Source organism: Anser brachyrhynchus (assembly GCF_964034855.1).
Source record: "Anser brachyrhynchus genome assembly, chromosome: 7".
NCBI classification, from domain to species: Eukaryota; Metazoa; Chordata; class Aves; order Anseriformes; family Anatidae; genus Anser; species Anser brachyrhynchus.
In genome coordinates this window covers 12,312,352-12,328,844 of record NC_137701.1, presented here as the reverse complement: position 1 = coordinate 12,328,844, position 16,493 = coordinate 12,312,352, and the positions used below count along the sequence as shown (strand labels likewise).

At 48.9% G+C, this 16,493-nt stretch overlaps 1 protein-coding gene across 1 annotated transcript in view; it reads right to left on the bottom strand.

Annotated features, from left to right (window-relative positions):
- Positions 1-15,812, bottom strand: part of TWIST2 (twist family bHLH transcription factor 2) — a 37,303-nt gene extending 21,491 nt beyond the window's left edge. The window contains exon 1 of the mRNA XM_080599327.1: positions 15,034-15,812. Coding sequence (XP_080455453.1) covers positions 15,071-15,553 — 483 coding nt within the window. The 5' untranslated portion in view covers positions 15,554-15,812 and the 3' untranslated portion in view covers positions 15,034-15,070. The remainder of the gene's footprint in view (positions 1-15,033) is intronic.
- Between the last annotated feature and the right edge of the window lie 681 nt (positions 15,813-16,493).

Below are 16,493 nucleotides of genomic sequence, written 5' to 3'. Positions count from 1 at the left end.
ACCGTGCCCACAACATCCGTGGGCAGCGAGGTGGTGTGAGGCGGTGCTCCGTGGAGAGCCCCGGGCCCCTGAGGCCTGTGCAACCAGGCAGAGATCCCCACTGGGAACACACTCCTCATGTTAGCGTGGCGCCTGCTTAGTCTCAGTCTCCCTCTGTGACACGTCCCAGCCCAAGCTGCTCTTTCTGCCTGGCAGCTTTTCCTGGGCCTCCAAGGCCCTTTGCTTCCTCTGCTGTTGGTCTCCCAGGCTCCTCCTGGCCTGCTCTTTCCTCCCCCTCAGCTCCCTCTGCTCCATCTCTCACAGGAGATGAGCCCAGCGCTTGGTTCAGATTCCCCTTTGCTTTGTGTTGTGCCTTCTCCCAGTTTTGAGCTCTTTGCTGGCCATCAGGCTCGATACCAGCAACAGACGGGGAGATGTGCGTGAGCACACATGCTCCAGCAGCCCTCTGTAATCTCACTGACCGCGTTCCCTAAGGCTCCTCCTTGCACAAGCCTTGCAAAGCAGCACAAAATCCTCCTCCTGTGCGACCAGTGAGGCTTCAGAGGAAGCTAATGCCTAATTTCCCTCTGCTTCCCAGTGGTTCCCTGGCACCTAAAGCCCTGGGGATGGCTCCTTCCCACCGCCACCAGCGTTTATTAGGGTTACAGTGTCAAAAGGTGCATCTTCCCCAAGATCCCAGAGCACTTCACAAAAGGGGCTGCAGCACAGAGGCTGGTCCTGCAGTTTTGTGTCTATTTGTAGCAAGCAAATGCCAGTGTATTAGGATCTAAAACAAAGGGAAGAAAAGGAACAAACTGAACAGGGTGGGGAAGGTACAGAAACACATATCTGAGAATGTCCATAATTAGGGAACACCCCTGGCTCAATAACATCTGTAATGTAAAAAATCTTGATTCTTCCCGTTTTCCTTAATGCTTCAGAAACCTCTCTTGCTGTCACCATGCCTAGCTTTATCTCTACTTTATTGATGTTTTCTTAAAGTCCCATGTAATTTTTAAAATGTTATTAACTGAGCATGTAATGTCTTATTTACTCAATGCAGTATTTTTAATATATATATATTTTTAAGTCTCGTCTTTGGACTTCAGGTGGAAAAACTTGAATACATGAGCTTGTACAAGTTTAAAACTAGCAAAAATCTTGAAGTATGCTCTCTGAAATACTGTCTCAGTTCTTTTTTGATCTGGGATTTTGGGGACTGCAGGGGAATCTGGAGGAACCAGGGGTGCAGGCTGTTAGAAGTTGCAGAAGCACAAGAGGGCTTTCACAGCAAGGTAGAGAGAAATGCTCAAGGAATCAGCATGGCTTTCAACAGTCCTGAATTCCACAGCAGTTGTCACTGTTGTACAGGGTGCTGTATCCCTGGGCTAGGGGATGAGGGAGAAATATAGCCCAGGAGGTGTCTGAGCCTGAATTATCCAGTGGCACCGCACAGACAGCTCTGTCTCTGCCCTGAGCTTTGCATCTGTATGCTGACCATAATGGTCATTTTTAAGTGCATCCCCATTTCAGTGCAATCTTGGCTGGTGTGCGAACCACGGCACAGAATCCGCTGACTTAAAGCATGCCTAAACATTTGAGGAAAGTCTGATTTATGCTGCAAAAGCTTGCTCATCAGTTTTCCTTTTCATCGTTGCAACTGCTGGGACTCCGAAGCCCCCTTGGCTCCCCTGGTCACTTTGCACGGCTTTGCAGCGATTCTGCTTTAACTGCAGTCCTCGGGATGGCTCTGGCCCAAGTGAACTCCTCAAGATCCCTGTGCAGTATTCTCCTGGTGGTACCCTGAGATCAGCAGATGCTGGCCTTTCTCTAACTCCCACTCAGTGCCTCAAATCCCAGGGAAAGCTTTCCTTCCGCTGCTACACCCTGTGCTTTGAAGGCAGAAATAGAGACATTCAACAAGATCTTGGGGGTTTGCATGGTTCAGCTGCCTTCAGTGCTTTTGCAGGGCTTCCCAAAGCCGAGATAAGGGCACCTCCATGCACAGCCTGCAATGTGCCTTCTGCTCCAGCCCTCAACACCAGTGCACGCACGTCCTGCGTGCTCGGTAAGACCTGCTGCTGTGCCTGCCGTGAGGCTAATTCTCACGCCAGGGATCCCATATGCTGTGCCTCTTTGCAATTACGCAGCCAGCTTTCCCCCGCTTACACACCTGAGACGTGTTTTGCACTCAGCCTGGTGCCTCTAGCCCCCCAGAAAGCCGCAACCAAACTGCCTGTGGGTAAATAATTTGAGACTGTAGTGGACATTCCTCATCGAGCCCATGCAGCTGCAGGAAGAGCCTGGGTGCAAACCGTTCTCCTTCGCAGAGCGGGTGCCAGTGCCTCTCAAACGAAGGTCTTAACAGCTGACCTCAGCAGGAGCAGGGTCCGGGGCATATTTTCCTTTATTACTTTTTTCTCATTGTGCCCTAAACTACGAGCACTTGGCCAAGCAACCTCCCTGTGCTTGTCTGGGAAGCGGTTGCTCATCTCTGCTGCATTGTGCTGCCTGGAGCTGTTCCCAGAGAGCAGCACAGCCTCCACTCTGCCTCTTTTTCATTATCTGTTCAGCTAATGCATGTGCCCGTCTCTCTGCCTTTCATGTCTGTTGCTCCTTCTTTTTTTCTTTTTCTTTTTTTTTTTTCTTTTATTTCCTTCATCTTTAGGGTCACCCATTTTGGGTTTCTTTCTTGTTGGTACTAATTCTACTGCAGAGTTTTTCCAGATTGTTGCTTTTCTGACTCTGGAGGGTGTTTGTTTTTATCTTTCATTTTTTGTTGTTTTTCTCATTTATTTGTTTTGCTGGCCAGAATACAAAAGGTTAAACAGTTTGGAGAACTTTATTCTGTATTTACTGCCGAGGTAGGTTTCTAAATCAACAGTAGGTCGTGTATTGGAATGACTCACAGAGCTGTTTAACCTTTTTACTTCCGTTTTGTCCCTCTCCAAATCCGAAGCGCACATCTGCAATTTAGATCTCTGAGACGAGGAGCTGTGAAATGCATATAAATTGCTGTAGATAGGCTTCTCAGACTGGCCCCAGTGCAGAGCCATTTTCCATTTGGCAGCAATCGGATCCCGCTGGGATGCAAAAAGCACCTAAAAATACGACAGAGCGGGCGGACGATCCGCACCACACGGGGACGAGCAGCAAGGAGGACAGGCTGCAGGGAGGTGTGGGATGGGCGGAGGTGTGGGATGCTCTGATAAAACCTGGGCCCTTCTACATGCAGGTCCCTTCCCCGCTTACAGGCTGCATGTGGAGGGTCCTGTCTCATGGAGAGGCTGCAAGGTTAGCAGGCAGCATGGGCACTCATAGGAAGAGCATTAGTGTTGCTTTTCAGAGGGGGAAACTGAGGCATTAACCAAAATTAATCCTGCAGCTCCAATACCAACGACTGTCCCATGGCATTCGGGGTGCAAATGTGCACAGCACCCCCCACCACCCCCAAAAGCAGCAGCACAAAACAGGCTGGAGCCATGCAGAGCAGAAGGGACATGGGTCAGCAAGGATTGGGGCTCCTTCACCGACCACCGTTCCTGCAGAGGCTCCCCAGTTTTCTGTCCTGTGAAACACCCCGGTCCCTAAAGCTGAGCAGCGGTTACAGACACACACACACCCTTCTGCCTTAGCAGCAAAGCAGGGTAAGGCATTTCCACTCTCAAACTTCAGCCAAAAAAACAACCAAAAAAACGAAACAATAACCCACCACAAATTTCTTCTATTTAGAAGGTCTAAGTGAGAAAGAACAGCCATATTTTGGTTTTGTCCCTCTCATCTCCATGACCCAATATCTCAATTACCAGCCTGAAAGCTTCCCCCCTGCCATCTTTGGGTGTTTCTCAGCTTAAAGTTCAGGCGCTGAGCAGGCGTTTCAGGGCAGAGCGGCTCTCCTGGGCTACAGCCTGCTTGGTAAGCTAAGCACCTCATTGGGCTCGCTTTGCAATCCCTCACCCCTTTCCTTACATTTTAGAGGAGCTTTGTCTTACATTTTAGAGGATGATGCTGTCTGGCAGACCTTCTGGCACCCTTCTAGCAGCCAGGAGGGGACACGCAATACACCGACTGTGTGTGAGCCACTGGTCGGAAAGCGCTGGCTCCAGGCAGGGGTTTGCCACACCAGTACAACCCGACCCGTTGAGGTGCTGGCATCTATGACAAGTTGTGATGTTGACAAACAGTGCTGCTTATTCCGTGTGCGAACTGGTGCCCACGACATCTCCTGTGTTCATATATAGGGTATTCCCATCAGCCATGCTGTGGCTGTAGGGACGGGAGGTGCTTTCCTGGTGTTCAGACCCCAAATTACCTTTCTCTTGAAGCCTACCAAATGCTGCGAGGCTTTCACTAATGAAAGGGCCACCCCATAGTGATCTTTCAAAATATTGGTTATTTATTGAAAAAAAAAAGGAGTAAACCTGTACTTGTTTTGTCTGGAGCTGGTCTTAAATCTCCTATTAAGACGAGAGGACAGGACAGGTTTAATCATATACATAGAAAAACACACCAGTGCTAAGGAAAATAAAGAAAAATGCCACTTACAAGAGCCTGAGCTACAGTATTTGCAGTGTAGCTTGTCTGCGCCTGCTGCACTGATCCGCCAAATGCTTTTGCCCAGAAACTGCCACACAGTGCCAGCCAATATTGCTCAGAGCATCCCCTTGCAAGACAAAATGTTTCACCTTGAATTGCACAGCTGGGAAAGCAGAAAACAGCTGTGATTGCAGCGTGGTAGGCGTGTATCTGCTGCCATTCCGTGTCCTGACTCAAAAAAGCTAGGCAAGCCAGGAGACTTGTCCTGCTGCAGCACACGCTGGCTGCGAAATTCGTGTTCTCCTCGCTTTGTGCAGGGAGGCAGCTCGTGCCCTGTGCACGCTGCTGGCAGGGGAAGAGAGGTGAGATGTGTCCCCTGCATGCAGCCTCTAACCCACCTTACTCTTCCACATAGTGCATCCTGCCCTCTAGTGCCAGCAGATGCTGAGTCAGCAAGGGACCAGGAGCACACAGCTGTGCTCTTCGCCTCTTTTTGATCAAATAGACCCCCTTGAGCCTGGGAAGCTGCTATCTGGGGGCTGGCAGAGTATGGAGAGCTGCTCGATACGTTTGGGCATCATCGTGTTTGTGCAACAAATCGGGCACCCGGCGTCCCATCGCCCATTCCCGAGGGCACAGCCTCTTGGAAGTTTCTGCTGGAGAGGTGTTCGAGGAAAATGGGATTTGCAATGGAAGCAAGCAGCTGCCTGCTATGGGCAGACCGGCCCCAACTGCAGAGCTGTGCTCTGGGGCTTTTGCACAATCTCCCGGGTTATTTTGAGCTGTTGGGAAGTTGCAGGAAGGCACGTTGTGTTTTTGTGTGCGAGCCGAGCACGAGCGAGGCTGCAGAAAACGGAAAAACTTTTGTATAAACTACTCTCCTCCTCCCCTGTCCCCTCTTCCTTGGATCAGAAACCTGCCCTCGATCGCTGGATATCAGGGGAAGAAAAAAAAAATAGAAAAGAAAAAAACAAAGCAGCACGTCTGAGAGGTCACCCATAGTTTTCCTCTGATGCATGGTGAGGCGCAAGCGCTCGCGTAGCTGTTAGGGTGGGTTTGTTTCTTTAAGGTGTCTCCCAGAGGGAGGATCAGCAAAATGCAATGTGGCAGCTATGGTAACTCCTCTTGGCTTCCAGCACAGCCCTCGCTGATCGCACAACTTGCTAGGGAAGAAGGTACAGCTGTCCAGGCCTTGGCAGGGATCCCCACCCTTCACTTGCTGCCAAATACCATTTTTCTTCCTTTTTTTTTTTTTTTTTTCTAAATTAGAAAAAAAAAAGTCTTAGTTTCCTAAGAAAATGGAAATTGGCGGGGCAGCTTCATCTGCCTCTCAGCCCCCTCCGACGGCTCCTGCACCCTGGTGGTGCCACATCCCTGCGTGGGGAAATGGGACCGATTTGGGGTGGCTCCTGTCCTGCTGCCACATGCTGGGGGGACAGGGGAAAAGGGGCCTTTGACGACATGCAGCTGGCAAGCTTGTGCGGAGGTGCTCCTCCGAAGGTCCCCATGCTCGTTTGTCAGGCCGAAGCTGCTGAAACAACCGAGAAGCCCCTCGTTTTGAAATATTTTGGCCATGTGCGAGATTTTAAGGAAGTGCCTGAAATAAATAAGAGCTGCAAGGCAGACGGATCAGTGCAGTGCAAGAGTTATTCCAGAGGGCGGCCTATGGGTTTCCTACCTAAAAAGAGGTTTTGCATTAATAATAATAATAATAATAATAATAATAATAATAATAATAATAATACATCCAGCCAAATGCTGCTAAAGCTACATGTGAAAATTTGTGTAGTAACATTTAAATGACAGATTAAGGAAAAATTGCACTGGAGAGCAAAGATACACCGCCGCGCTTAGCACGGCTGGTGAAGTTTTGGCGTTAGGAAATAGCACAGAATGGGCAATAAACGGGAGGTTTATTTTTTGAAGGATCACGGATGAATGGGCAGATCTTACAAATGTACCGGGACCTGCTCAATCATTATGTGGTGTGCATGAAAAGCCTTCCTAGTTTTGGGAGAAAACAGGACAATAATGGTTTCAGAATAATAAAATATTGTCACTTGTAAGCCAGGCATTTCTCTTTAATTCTGACAGAATTCACAGCTAAGAAGAGGCTACAATTTTCAAACCCATGTCAGTATTTCTGAGAGCTTCCCTTAGGCTCCTGAGACACTTTAAAATATTTATTTTCACCACCCACCATAAGTGAAAGTATTGCCTGCTTTAAAAAATAGCGGGGCTTAAGAGTAAAATTTTGAAATTAACTAAGTCCCATTGAAAATTCACTGCTGAAAATGCTGCCCCGCATCCCCAGCTCTCTGGGCACACTGCAGTGAAGTGACATTTGTTGGCCGAGAAGGGGCCACCTGTAATTATGTTCTAGGGCAAATAGGTCTTTCCATGGTGCCCTCAATTGCTGTTTTCCCTGGGACAAACTTATAAACCCATGGGGAGTTCCTACTTAACACACATTAAGTTATCACGAGAAGTTTTGATCTCTAGGTTGTGTGGTTAACATTTCTAAGGAGATCACTGGAAAGGCACGATGCCCCCAAGAGAAAAGATCCTCATAAACTGCAGTTCCAAACCTGAACCACCTCTCTGCACCAAAACCTAAGGACGAGTTGATTTCTTCTCTACGGGGAAGGTGGCTAGAAAGCATACGCTCAGCTGTGCTCCAACAATGAACGATTCAGACATATACGGCATAAAAAAAGATTATTTAATGCTGGTAGTAACAGGAACCTATTAAACAGCCCTTCTCGTGGCAAAAGATGAAAAAACCTCTTGCAAAATATCTGCTGTTCAGTGCATAAAACCCCACTGAGCTGGAAAAGAGCTTTGAGATTGCAGGGTCGTGCCTGCAGCATCACGCTCCCAATTACAGACAACAAAATGGACTCGACTATATCAGAAATTTCCTGGGCGCATTGGAAGAAATAATAAATTCCCTTAGCAGAATAGTAATGTTATCTAATGTGTAAAAATATACATTAATATATTGTATGCATATATCCCTTTTTTTTTTTTTTTTTAAGGGCAGTGTTATCTCATCAAGCCTTTGTAAACCTATCACATAGTTTTACATCCCAGTGCCTTCCTGGGGAGTGTTGGCCATGGTGTTTCCCTGGTATTGTGGGGTGAAGAAAGCCTTGCAGGTTCACAGGAGCTCGCACCTGTGGGATGTGAGTTGGTGTCAGCGGGACCCAGCACACACGGCGATGGCATGCAATAGAGACAAGCGGACAGGCACTCCGTTTAGACACTCTGCCAAGCTATTTTCCCTCTTTCTAACTCAACAAATGGGCTATTTGTGCCCCAAATGCCTTTCTCCAAGAGCCCGCTGTGACGCTGGTAGGAGAGCATGCTGTTTGCATCCAGGGTCAGCCCTTGCGGAGGACGAGAGCCCGCTCTGCCCCACGCCAGGCGGGCAGCAGCCCCAGGTGCCAGGGCGCAATGCGGGATGGGACCATGCAGGAAAGCCATGAAATACAGAAATGATCAGCAACCAAAAGCCATATTTTCTCTTCTTTGCCCTGGGTGCCCTCGGGATGGGAGTTTGGTGCTGTGGGGCAGGCAGGCACCCACATGGACCCCACAAGGGGACAGCATGGGATGTCGGGGTGCCACCACGCTCCCTACACACAACTAAGACAAACCACGCTGCTACTAATGGCATATCATGTGCTAGGAAGCATACGCCTGATCACCTCTCTCTTGAGCCTGCCCTTTGTTTTTTCCTAACATGCCCACGACTTTCAGAGCTGCCCCTCCTGGCCAGGAATTTCTTCTCGTGAGCCACATTACGCGGCTAGATTTCTTCACGACACGCAGAAAACATGCCGCAGGAGTCAGTCTCAAATGCGTATGTTTGTGGTTGCGTGAGAGCCCTCTGCTAAATTAATTTTATTGAGGAGCTAATGCGGGCATGGGTCTTGACTGCATTTCAGTCGCTTTACCAGGCACAGAAATTCGCCGAGGTTCGGGGCTGCCTGCACCGTGCAGGAAAGGTGGTGGATCCCCAACCCGCACAAAACCCTCTCCCTGCCTCCCTCCCACCTCCCAAATTCTGAGCAACTAGGTATATTTACACTTAAGCAAGAATATGTGATTTTTAAGGGAGGCCCGAACAGCTTAAAACAAAGGCGTAATCACATAAATTATCGCATGAGGGTTTTTGATGGCTGAATTCATCCAAAACCTAATTCATACATTTGAAAGCACGTGTTTGGCAGGTCTGGTGTCTCTTAAGGAAATGGTAAAGCTGTTTCTTGCGGGTGGCAGTTAACAAGGCAAAACTATCTTATTAGGAATTCAATTAAAGCTAGCGCAGGCTTACTGGACCTCTTCCAGCGAATATATATCAAGCTGAACCAGTAGACATCTGTCTCTTTTTTCCCCTCTTTTTCTGTTTTCCAAGCTGTGGTTAAAAGATGGAGAGGAGAAGAAGACGGGAAGAAGGAAAGGGGAGGGAGAGGAAGAATGGTTGCTCATTTCCAGTTCACCATAGAGCGCACTGCACAGGGGTTATTTTCATTTTGATGTCTTATCTCTTTTGCGAGCCACACAGGACAGGGTCTGCGAATTTCAAGGTGCCGCTTCTGCCATCGCTTGCCGAAGTGCAGCAGCACAAAAAAAAAAAAAAGGGGGATATAATATCTCTAAACCCCTTTGAAACCCTGTTTTAGCAGCGGGACTTAGCAATTGTTGTTGCTTGGTTAATGTTTATATGGGAGCCATTGCCAGCAGCCTTCCTGTCGGAAGGAGTCTCATCCGCACCCTCCTGCAGCGGGGCCAGCCCTCGTGTCTGCAGGTCCACGTTCACCTGGTGTCATCCCGTGGTGCAACATCTCCTGATCAGGGCAGAGGTTTGCCTTGCCGGAGGGAAACCCTCCTTACTGATAAATGCTGAAAGCCTTGGACTCTCGGGGTGACAGATTGTGGGGAAAAAAAAAAAAAAAAAAAAAGATCAGCTCTATTTCACCAACTGCCCCGCGATGAGACCCTGCTTTAATGTAGGGGGAGATGCACACCCCGGAAAGCCATCGGAGCCCCCATCACCGCCTTGCACACAGAGAGAATGTGGGCAGAGCCCAGCCGAGGGGAAGCTTGCTGGAGAAGGGCCTTTTTGCTGCTTAACTCAGCTTAATATTCCTCCTGGTACAGAAATCCCACCGAAGCAGGGCTAGGAAGGCAGGGCTGGCACCCCTCTCTGGGAGATGGACACAGGCATTGCAAAAGCTGGCCCTGATGGCACAGTTTTGCCCACGCAAGGAGTCCTCCGTGCACAGGCGAACCTGCTGCGGGGCAGTGCCGGGGCCGTGCTGGTGATGAAGCACCATAATTAGGGCTCCTCCGGTGACAGGAGAAGCCACCACCGTGCCCAGGGTCCGGCCACAGGGCTGGTGTGGAAACGGTTACAGAGCCGGGTATGAGAGTAAGGGCTGCTGTGCCTTGATTTATTGGCTGGCTGAGTTAATTTGTTATTTGTGTATGATTAGTTGTTGCTGCTGAGTGGTCATCTTCTACAGCTACAAATCTAATTAAATGCTGGGGTGCCTAGTGCTTTTTTTTTTTTTTTTTTTTTTTTTCTCCCCAGCAAATATTTCTACTGTTTTAATTCTCAAGAACTAATCATTAATTAGCGCGATGCTGCTAGTATCCAGCTGGAGGATTTGTTGTTTTTCTTCACTTCCAAATTTGCCTAAGAAGTAAATCATGGCTGGTGTATAGCACTCTCCAAGTCACTTACAGCAACCCACTGAGACGTCTGATGGGATCGCCCGCTAAAAGAAGCAGCAAGGATGCTTGGAGCCAACAGAGAACCTGGCCCGGAGTGTTTTCATGATGTTTCATCAGCCTTTTTTCTCCCTAATCTTCTGTAAAGCATGGAGAGGGAAAAAAACTACCCCAAATGCATGCTTCCCCTGCCCGGCAGTTGTAATTCCCCGATTACATGTAGGGCTTGCTTTGTGCTCTGGGTTGTGGTGGCGTTCCCTTACAAGTTTCATGGCCTCATCAGGCTATTCCTACGGTTTTGCAGCAAGACATAAATTCTGGAGATTTCAGGCTTGGAGATTTCAAAGCCGTGCTGAACCACATGGAAATGATTCTCAGAGCTGCAGCTATAAAAATAATTATATTGCTAGGGGGAAAGAGTGACAAGAAATGTCCCCAAAAGAGATTTCAGCTGCGGTTACAGGATCTGTCCCGGCTCTGTAAGAAGCAGCAGTGATCTTCAGGGCTAATTTATTACCACTACCTATAACTCTGTGAAATATGCCCAAGGAGAGCTGAAGGCAGGAATGCGAAGGGAGGTATTCAGAAAGCACTGCAATCTTCCCCTTTGTTTTAATGTTGAAGCTCTGTGTGCTCTTAAAATTGAAGCTACTCCGCACAGATGACTAGTGTGAGGACGAATAATTTGGAGACAAATTAGGTCTACTTAGCTGAAATGTATGCCTTTACTGTTCCCTTAATGACCCTTCAACGCACATCTCTCCCGACAGGACTTTTACCACAGCACTGGCTCCAGTGGATTAAGCAAAAACCATGTTTTTACTGCCCTTCGAAGCACCCCTTCAGTTTCAATCCTACACATCTCTCCACCATGCCTGTCTCTAACTATTGATGATCTTTAATTAGTTTATGTGCTTATAGTCCATGATTTGCCTGTCTGCCTCGCTGGAGAATTTTTCTTGCCCCCTCTTTTTACGAAGGTCTCTGAATTTGAGCATTTTCTGGCTGACCGCTATGTATTTGGTGTACGCTCTCTAACAGATTTATTCTTTCCCAAGAAAAGACAGGAACGTAAACAGAAGACCCAAAATGCATTTTGCTGGGCTTTTAAATGCACTAAGATGAAAAAAAAATGCTATAAACCTAATAATGTAAATACCAAACTTTACAATCCTTCCTGTCAAGGAAATATATTTACATTTTCTAAGGATGCGTATAAAAAAGCAGGGCTTTGGGGACAAAAAGGGCTTAGTTCCAGTGTCACAGCACCCCCAGTTAACTGTCCTGCTCTCATAAACTATAGAATTAGCTTGTTCCCAGGGCCAGCAGAGATAACATCTGTTTGCTTCTTTAAGGACGAAATGAAATAGGATGCTAGCATTTTGTCCTGGAAGCGGCCCTGGAAATCTTAAGGAAGCAATGGTGAGAGGGCTGCGTATCGGACACGCACGCCGCGCGTGGGTTCCCGAATGCAGACCTGCTGGCAGAGGTGCTGCTGCTGCAAGTGGCAGCCCGGGGACAGCGAAGGGCTCATGGCAAACCCATGAGTGAGAACGGGCAGAGGGGGGATGCTGGCAGAGCCCCCCTGCCAACATGGGGGCTTGGGGTGTGTGTGCTCCGCACCCCACTGATGCTCCTGCCATCCCACCCCTGCCATCCTGCATGGACAGGCTTGTTTCCACTGGGTAGAGCAAGGGGGAAATGTGTTTTCTTTCCTCCTCTTTCTTTTTTTTTTTTTTTTTTTTTTTTTTTTAGTTTTAGAGCACTTTGAGCTCTCTGAAGGAAAAAGGAAAAGGTGGCTGCAAAGGGGAACGGGCACAGGTGCTGATGGTGAGGACAGGAGGTGGGGGGATGAAGGCTTAGCAAGACCCGAGCTTTGCATGTCTGCTGAAACATCCGATTGCCTGATGCACTAATTGAGGTGCAAAGCTGCGCCTGTTTCTCTCAAAACTACCGGAGTAAGTTGCCTGTAATTACGGCGAGCAGAACAGGAAAACCTCCCATGGCCAGAGGAGCGAGCCGCAGTGACCTGCTCCCATTCGCAAAGGCCAGGTGGCATTTCACCAGTTCCCAAGGCTCTGATTTTCTAATCAAAGCACTCCTCAGATTTTTCCATCCGAACAGGAACCACCACCCCTCCAAGAAGACCCTTCCTTGCCTACTTTCCCCAAAACACATGCAGACGGGAGGACGGCTGTGGCAGTCCTGGCCGAGCAGGGCTCACCCGCCGGGTGCCGCGCTCGCTGCTCCCTAGGAAAGGCAGGAGAGGATCCCAAATTAAAATAGCCATTCCCTACAACTTATTTTTTTGCCATATAAGCTGCACATGCAGCTCGCCTGTTGTGCATAAAAACACCTCTGGCCGGGACAGGCACATGTGGAAGCCCACACCATGCCGCCTGGCTATATTTGCCCATTTCGGAGCGTTTTCTTGAGGATCTTGTCATTTATTTTATTTTATTTTATTTTATTTTATTTTATTTTAATTTTTGCTGGCAGACATAAATTTTGTCACCATAAATGATAGAATCTGACACCGCACCGCACCACACCAGGCCATATGTCAACAACTTTTTCAACAGTTCAACCGCACGTGTGTGCATGCACACCCGGACGCTGAAAGCGGAGGCGAGCGGGACAGCCGGGGGGCTCGGGGCTGCATGGGGAAGGGGGACATCCCTCTGCAGAGTGCCCAAATACTGAGCAAAAAGCCATCTCTCACTGACAGGCTGGGAGCTGGCTACGGAGAAGGCACTGAATGCCGACTGGCTCCGAAGGAGACCAAAAATACGTCGGGATTTGGGTCTACGTCATCGGTTTTCACGCAGCCTGAAATGTCTCTCTCGATTTCTTTTATGTAGGGACAAGCTCTGAGCATCCGCATACAAAACCCGCCTTGTCAGAGTGATGTTAGTAATATTTCCACTGACACGGAATTTCAAATAGGGGCAAAAATATGCAGGGTTTGCCACTAATGCACTGTGCGATAGAGAGGAATGGGTATATATTAGATAATAGATTTTAAAAAAACATTGGCTAATGGCAGCACATCACTTAGGAAACAACAGAATAAATGCATTGTTCCATCCCAGCGCTTCAGTATTCAGCCAATCTAAACTGCTGAAGAAATATGTGTTTGGGACATTTTACATCTGTTTTTGACAAGAAGCCTGGGTTTTGCGTGTGTTTTGTTAATCTATTTGCTGTAGCTCTTTCAGCCAGATTAGCATGGGAAAAGGCACTCAGTCTTACAAACAGAGAGTTTACCCTTTTAAAAAGTGACTCGACTTTGGCTTTTCACAGTTGAAATTAGGGTACAGCAATGCAAAAAATAACAACACTAGTAATAGCCATAAAACCCACGACAGCAGCGTTACCTATTTAAACAAAACTGAACAGCAGACAGCCTTTATTTCTTGAGAGCATGCAATGGGTAGAGCAACTGATTTTCAAGCAGCCTGGCATTTTGGGGAGTCCCCAGGAAAGCGCGGAGAAACTTTAATCGCAGCACCAAAACGCAGACAGCTTCAAGACGCGAAGGAAGCATTTACTTGAAGTGGTTTCTAAAATGGTTTCAAGTCTGCGTTTTACACCACCAGTAAGCCCTGCATGAGCGCTGCCTGGCTTTTTCAAATAACATACCGTAGCTCTATCAAGGTTTTTAAACGGGCCATTGATTACTGCTACAACAAGGATGGAATTGCCTCCTTAAACAAGCCTGGCCAATGGGCTGGGACAAACTTTCTCCCTGTCTTTAAGGAGCTGGTTTTCCAAATGATGGAATTATTTCATGCACCACGTTATGGGGGGCAAATTCCCTTTTTGAGCCGACTGTGTCCTGCAGCAGCAAGCAGGGTTAGTGGGCTCTGCTTTATGTACCGAGTCCCAGGGAGCCACCGGCCCTGTGCAAACTCTGGCTGATACAACGCAGAGCTGCTCTGCTTAATTAGCTTGAGATGAGGGTGTTATTGAGAGCTGATATTTTTTTTTCCTTCTTTCTGTTTATTCCTCCCTCCCACCCCAAACATTACAAAGGCAATGTAAAGAGGAAGCAGCTTTCTGGCAATGGAAAATGATGAGGAAGAGTTTAGTGCTGAGAGTAAATCAGAAACTACGATAAAAGCCTAACACCAACCTTCGTTTTGCTGGCGCTTTGAGGAAGGGAAACCAAACCAGACGAAAATTTACCCAAGCCTCCTCTATCTTTGTTTGCCTTTATTGAGGGAGGGGGAAGGGGCCGCGGCCCAGGGGGCAGCCAACATCTGCTGCTCGTTTCTTTTTGCAGAAACCCAACGTGAGGCGCAGCGGGGTGAGCCGAACCCCGACGGGGTCCCACGGGCCCCCCGCTCCCTCTCTGCCGAGAGGATGTGGCCACCCTGGGGGCTGCACGCCTGGCCCGGGATTTTTTTTGGGCACAGCCGCCCTTGTCGTGGCGCGGCAGCTGTTTTGGATCCCCTTGTCAGCCTGTTTTGCGGATCGCCTTTTCTCCTCTTAAAACCCTTCCCCAAAGCAGGCACTTTCTGGCAAATCTCACCCTGTGGCGGTTCCCCCTTCCCTCATCCCCACAGTCCCCTCTCTGCTCCCCAGTCCTCATAGAGTACCACAACGCCAAATTTTTTTCAAAATTAAAAATAAAGGATGCTGCACTCTAAATTATTATTTCCATTTTTTTTTTTTTTTTTTTTTTAGGCCAGGAGGGGTGTTTCTTTTTGTATATTTCCTCCACTGCGTGCACCCTGTCCCGCACCCAGGAGCCCCGAGAAGAAAAGCGGTACCTACCCCTTTGGCAGCCGTGCTCGCCTCGGCCGGGCGGTGGCTAGTGTGAGGCCGACATGGACCACGCTCCCTCCATCCTCCACACCGAGAAGGCATAACTCAGCCTCTCGTGAGCCACGTAACTGCAGCTCGTCATCTTACTGTCCATCTCGTCGCTCTGTAGCACCTGGTAGAGGAAGTCTATATACCGCGCCGCGAGCTTGAGGGTCTGGATTTTACTGAGTTTGTCAGAGGGCAACGTGGGGATGATTTTCCTCAGGGCGGCAAAAGCTTCATTGAGCGACTGAGTCCTCTGCCTCTCTCTGACATTGGCCAGGATCCTCTGGCTCTGCAGTTCTTCATAGGATTGGGAGCTGGGACTAGACTTTTTCCCCCTCTTCCCTGGGTTGGGGCTGCCATCTTCGCTGGACTTCTTACTGTATCTTCTCTTCCTGCCAAATCTCTTTGGCTGCCTTTCCAGCTCCTCTTCACTGGTCCCCAAGCTATCCACAGGGGAAACAGGAGAACTGGAGCTTTCTTCCATGCTTTCTGCAAGAAGGGGAGGGGAAGAGCCTTTCCCCCCCTCCTTATGTTATGTGAGTGTGTGTGTCTTAAATGTGCTTTAAATTCCTGAGACAGATCCTTTGGAAAAACAGGAGGGTTTTTTTTTTTTTTGCTGACCAAACGTTTTCCAGGTTGCTTGAAGGGCTCTTATTTCAAGGACGGGGTTGTGCAAAAAAATTGAGGTCTCGGAGAGAGGAAGTTATTCTAACTTTTTGGAAACTTTAGCTGAGCTCAGTTGCTAAATAGTTGTCAGAAGTGAGGGAGGTGCGGGGCTCCCTTCTGATTGGCCGGCCAGGTCGGTGGGAGGAAAGCTTTTCCCCTGCTAAACTTTCACAGTTTTATGTTACACTTAACTAAAATCTTGGGAATGCACCTCAAATAAAAGATAGCTCGCGACCACCAGCCCCCCACCACCCCCACCCCAGGAGATGCACAGCTTGACGCTGGGACGGGGGCCCCTGCGGAGCTCCCCCCCCCCGTCTTCCACCATGGGATTTTGGGGTGCCCCCTTCCTGCATGCAGCGACGCAGAGAGTGAGCATGTCGCTCTCACCCCAGCTGGGGTTGCTGCCCCTCTTTTTTGGGGACCTCGCAGCCCGCTGCATACCCTCACTGCCACCCCAGGGCCACCCCACGGGTGATGTCGGGGTGGCAGAAGCTCCCTGGGATGCACTGGGTGGAGGTCTGGGGGCAGCTGGCAGGGTACTGCTGGTGGGGGACACGGAGAGACCCTCCCAGACAGACCAAGGATCATCCCAAAGTGGGTGATAGCTTGTGAAAAGCCCTGCAGAGTATGTCCCAGAGCCCGTCTGTCTCACATTTTTCTCCCCACTTCTCTCCTTGCAGCCCTTTTTGGGAAACGAGATCCAAAGTGGGTCGGAGGATGTCTTTTCCTCCAGTCTATCCTTCAGCTGAAATTGT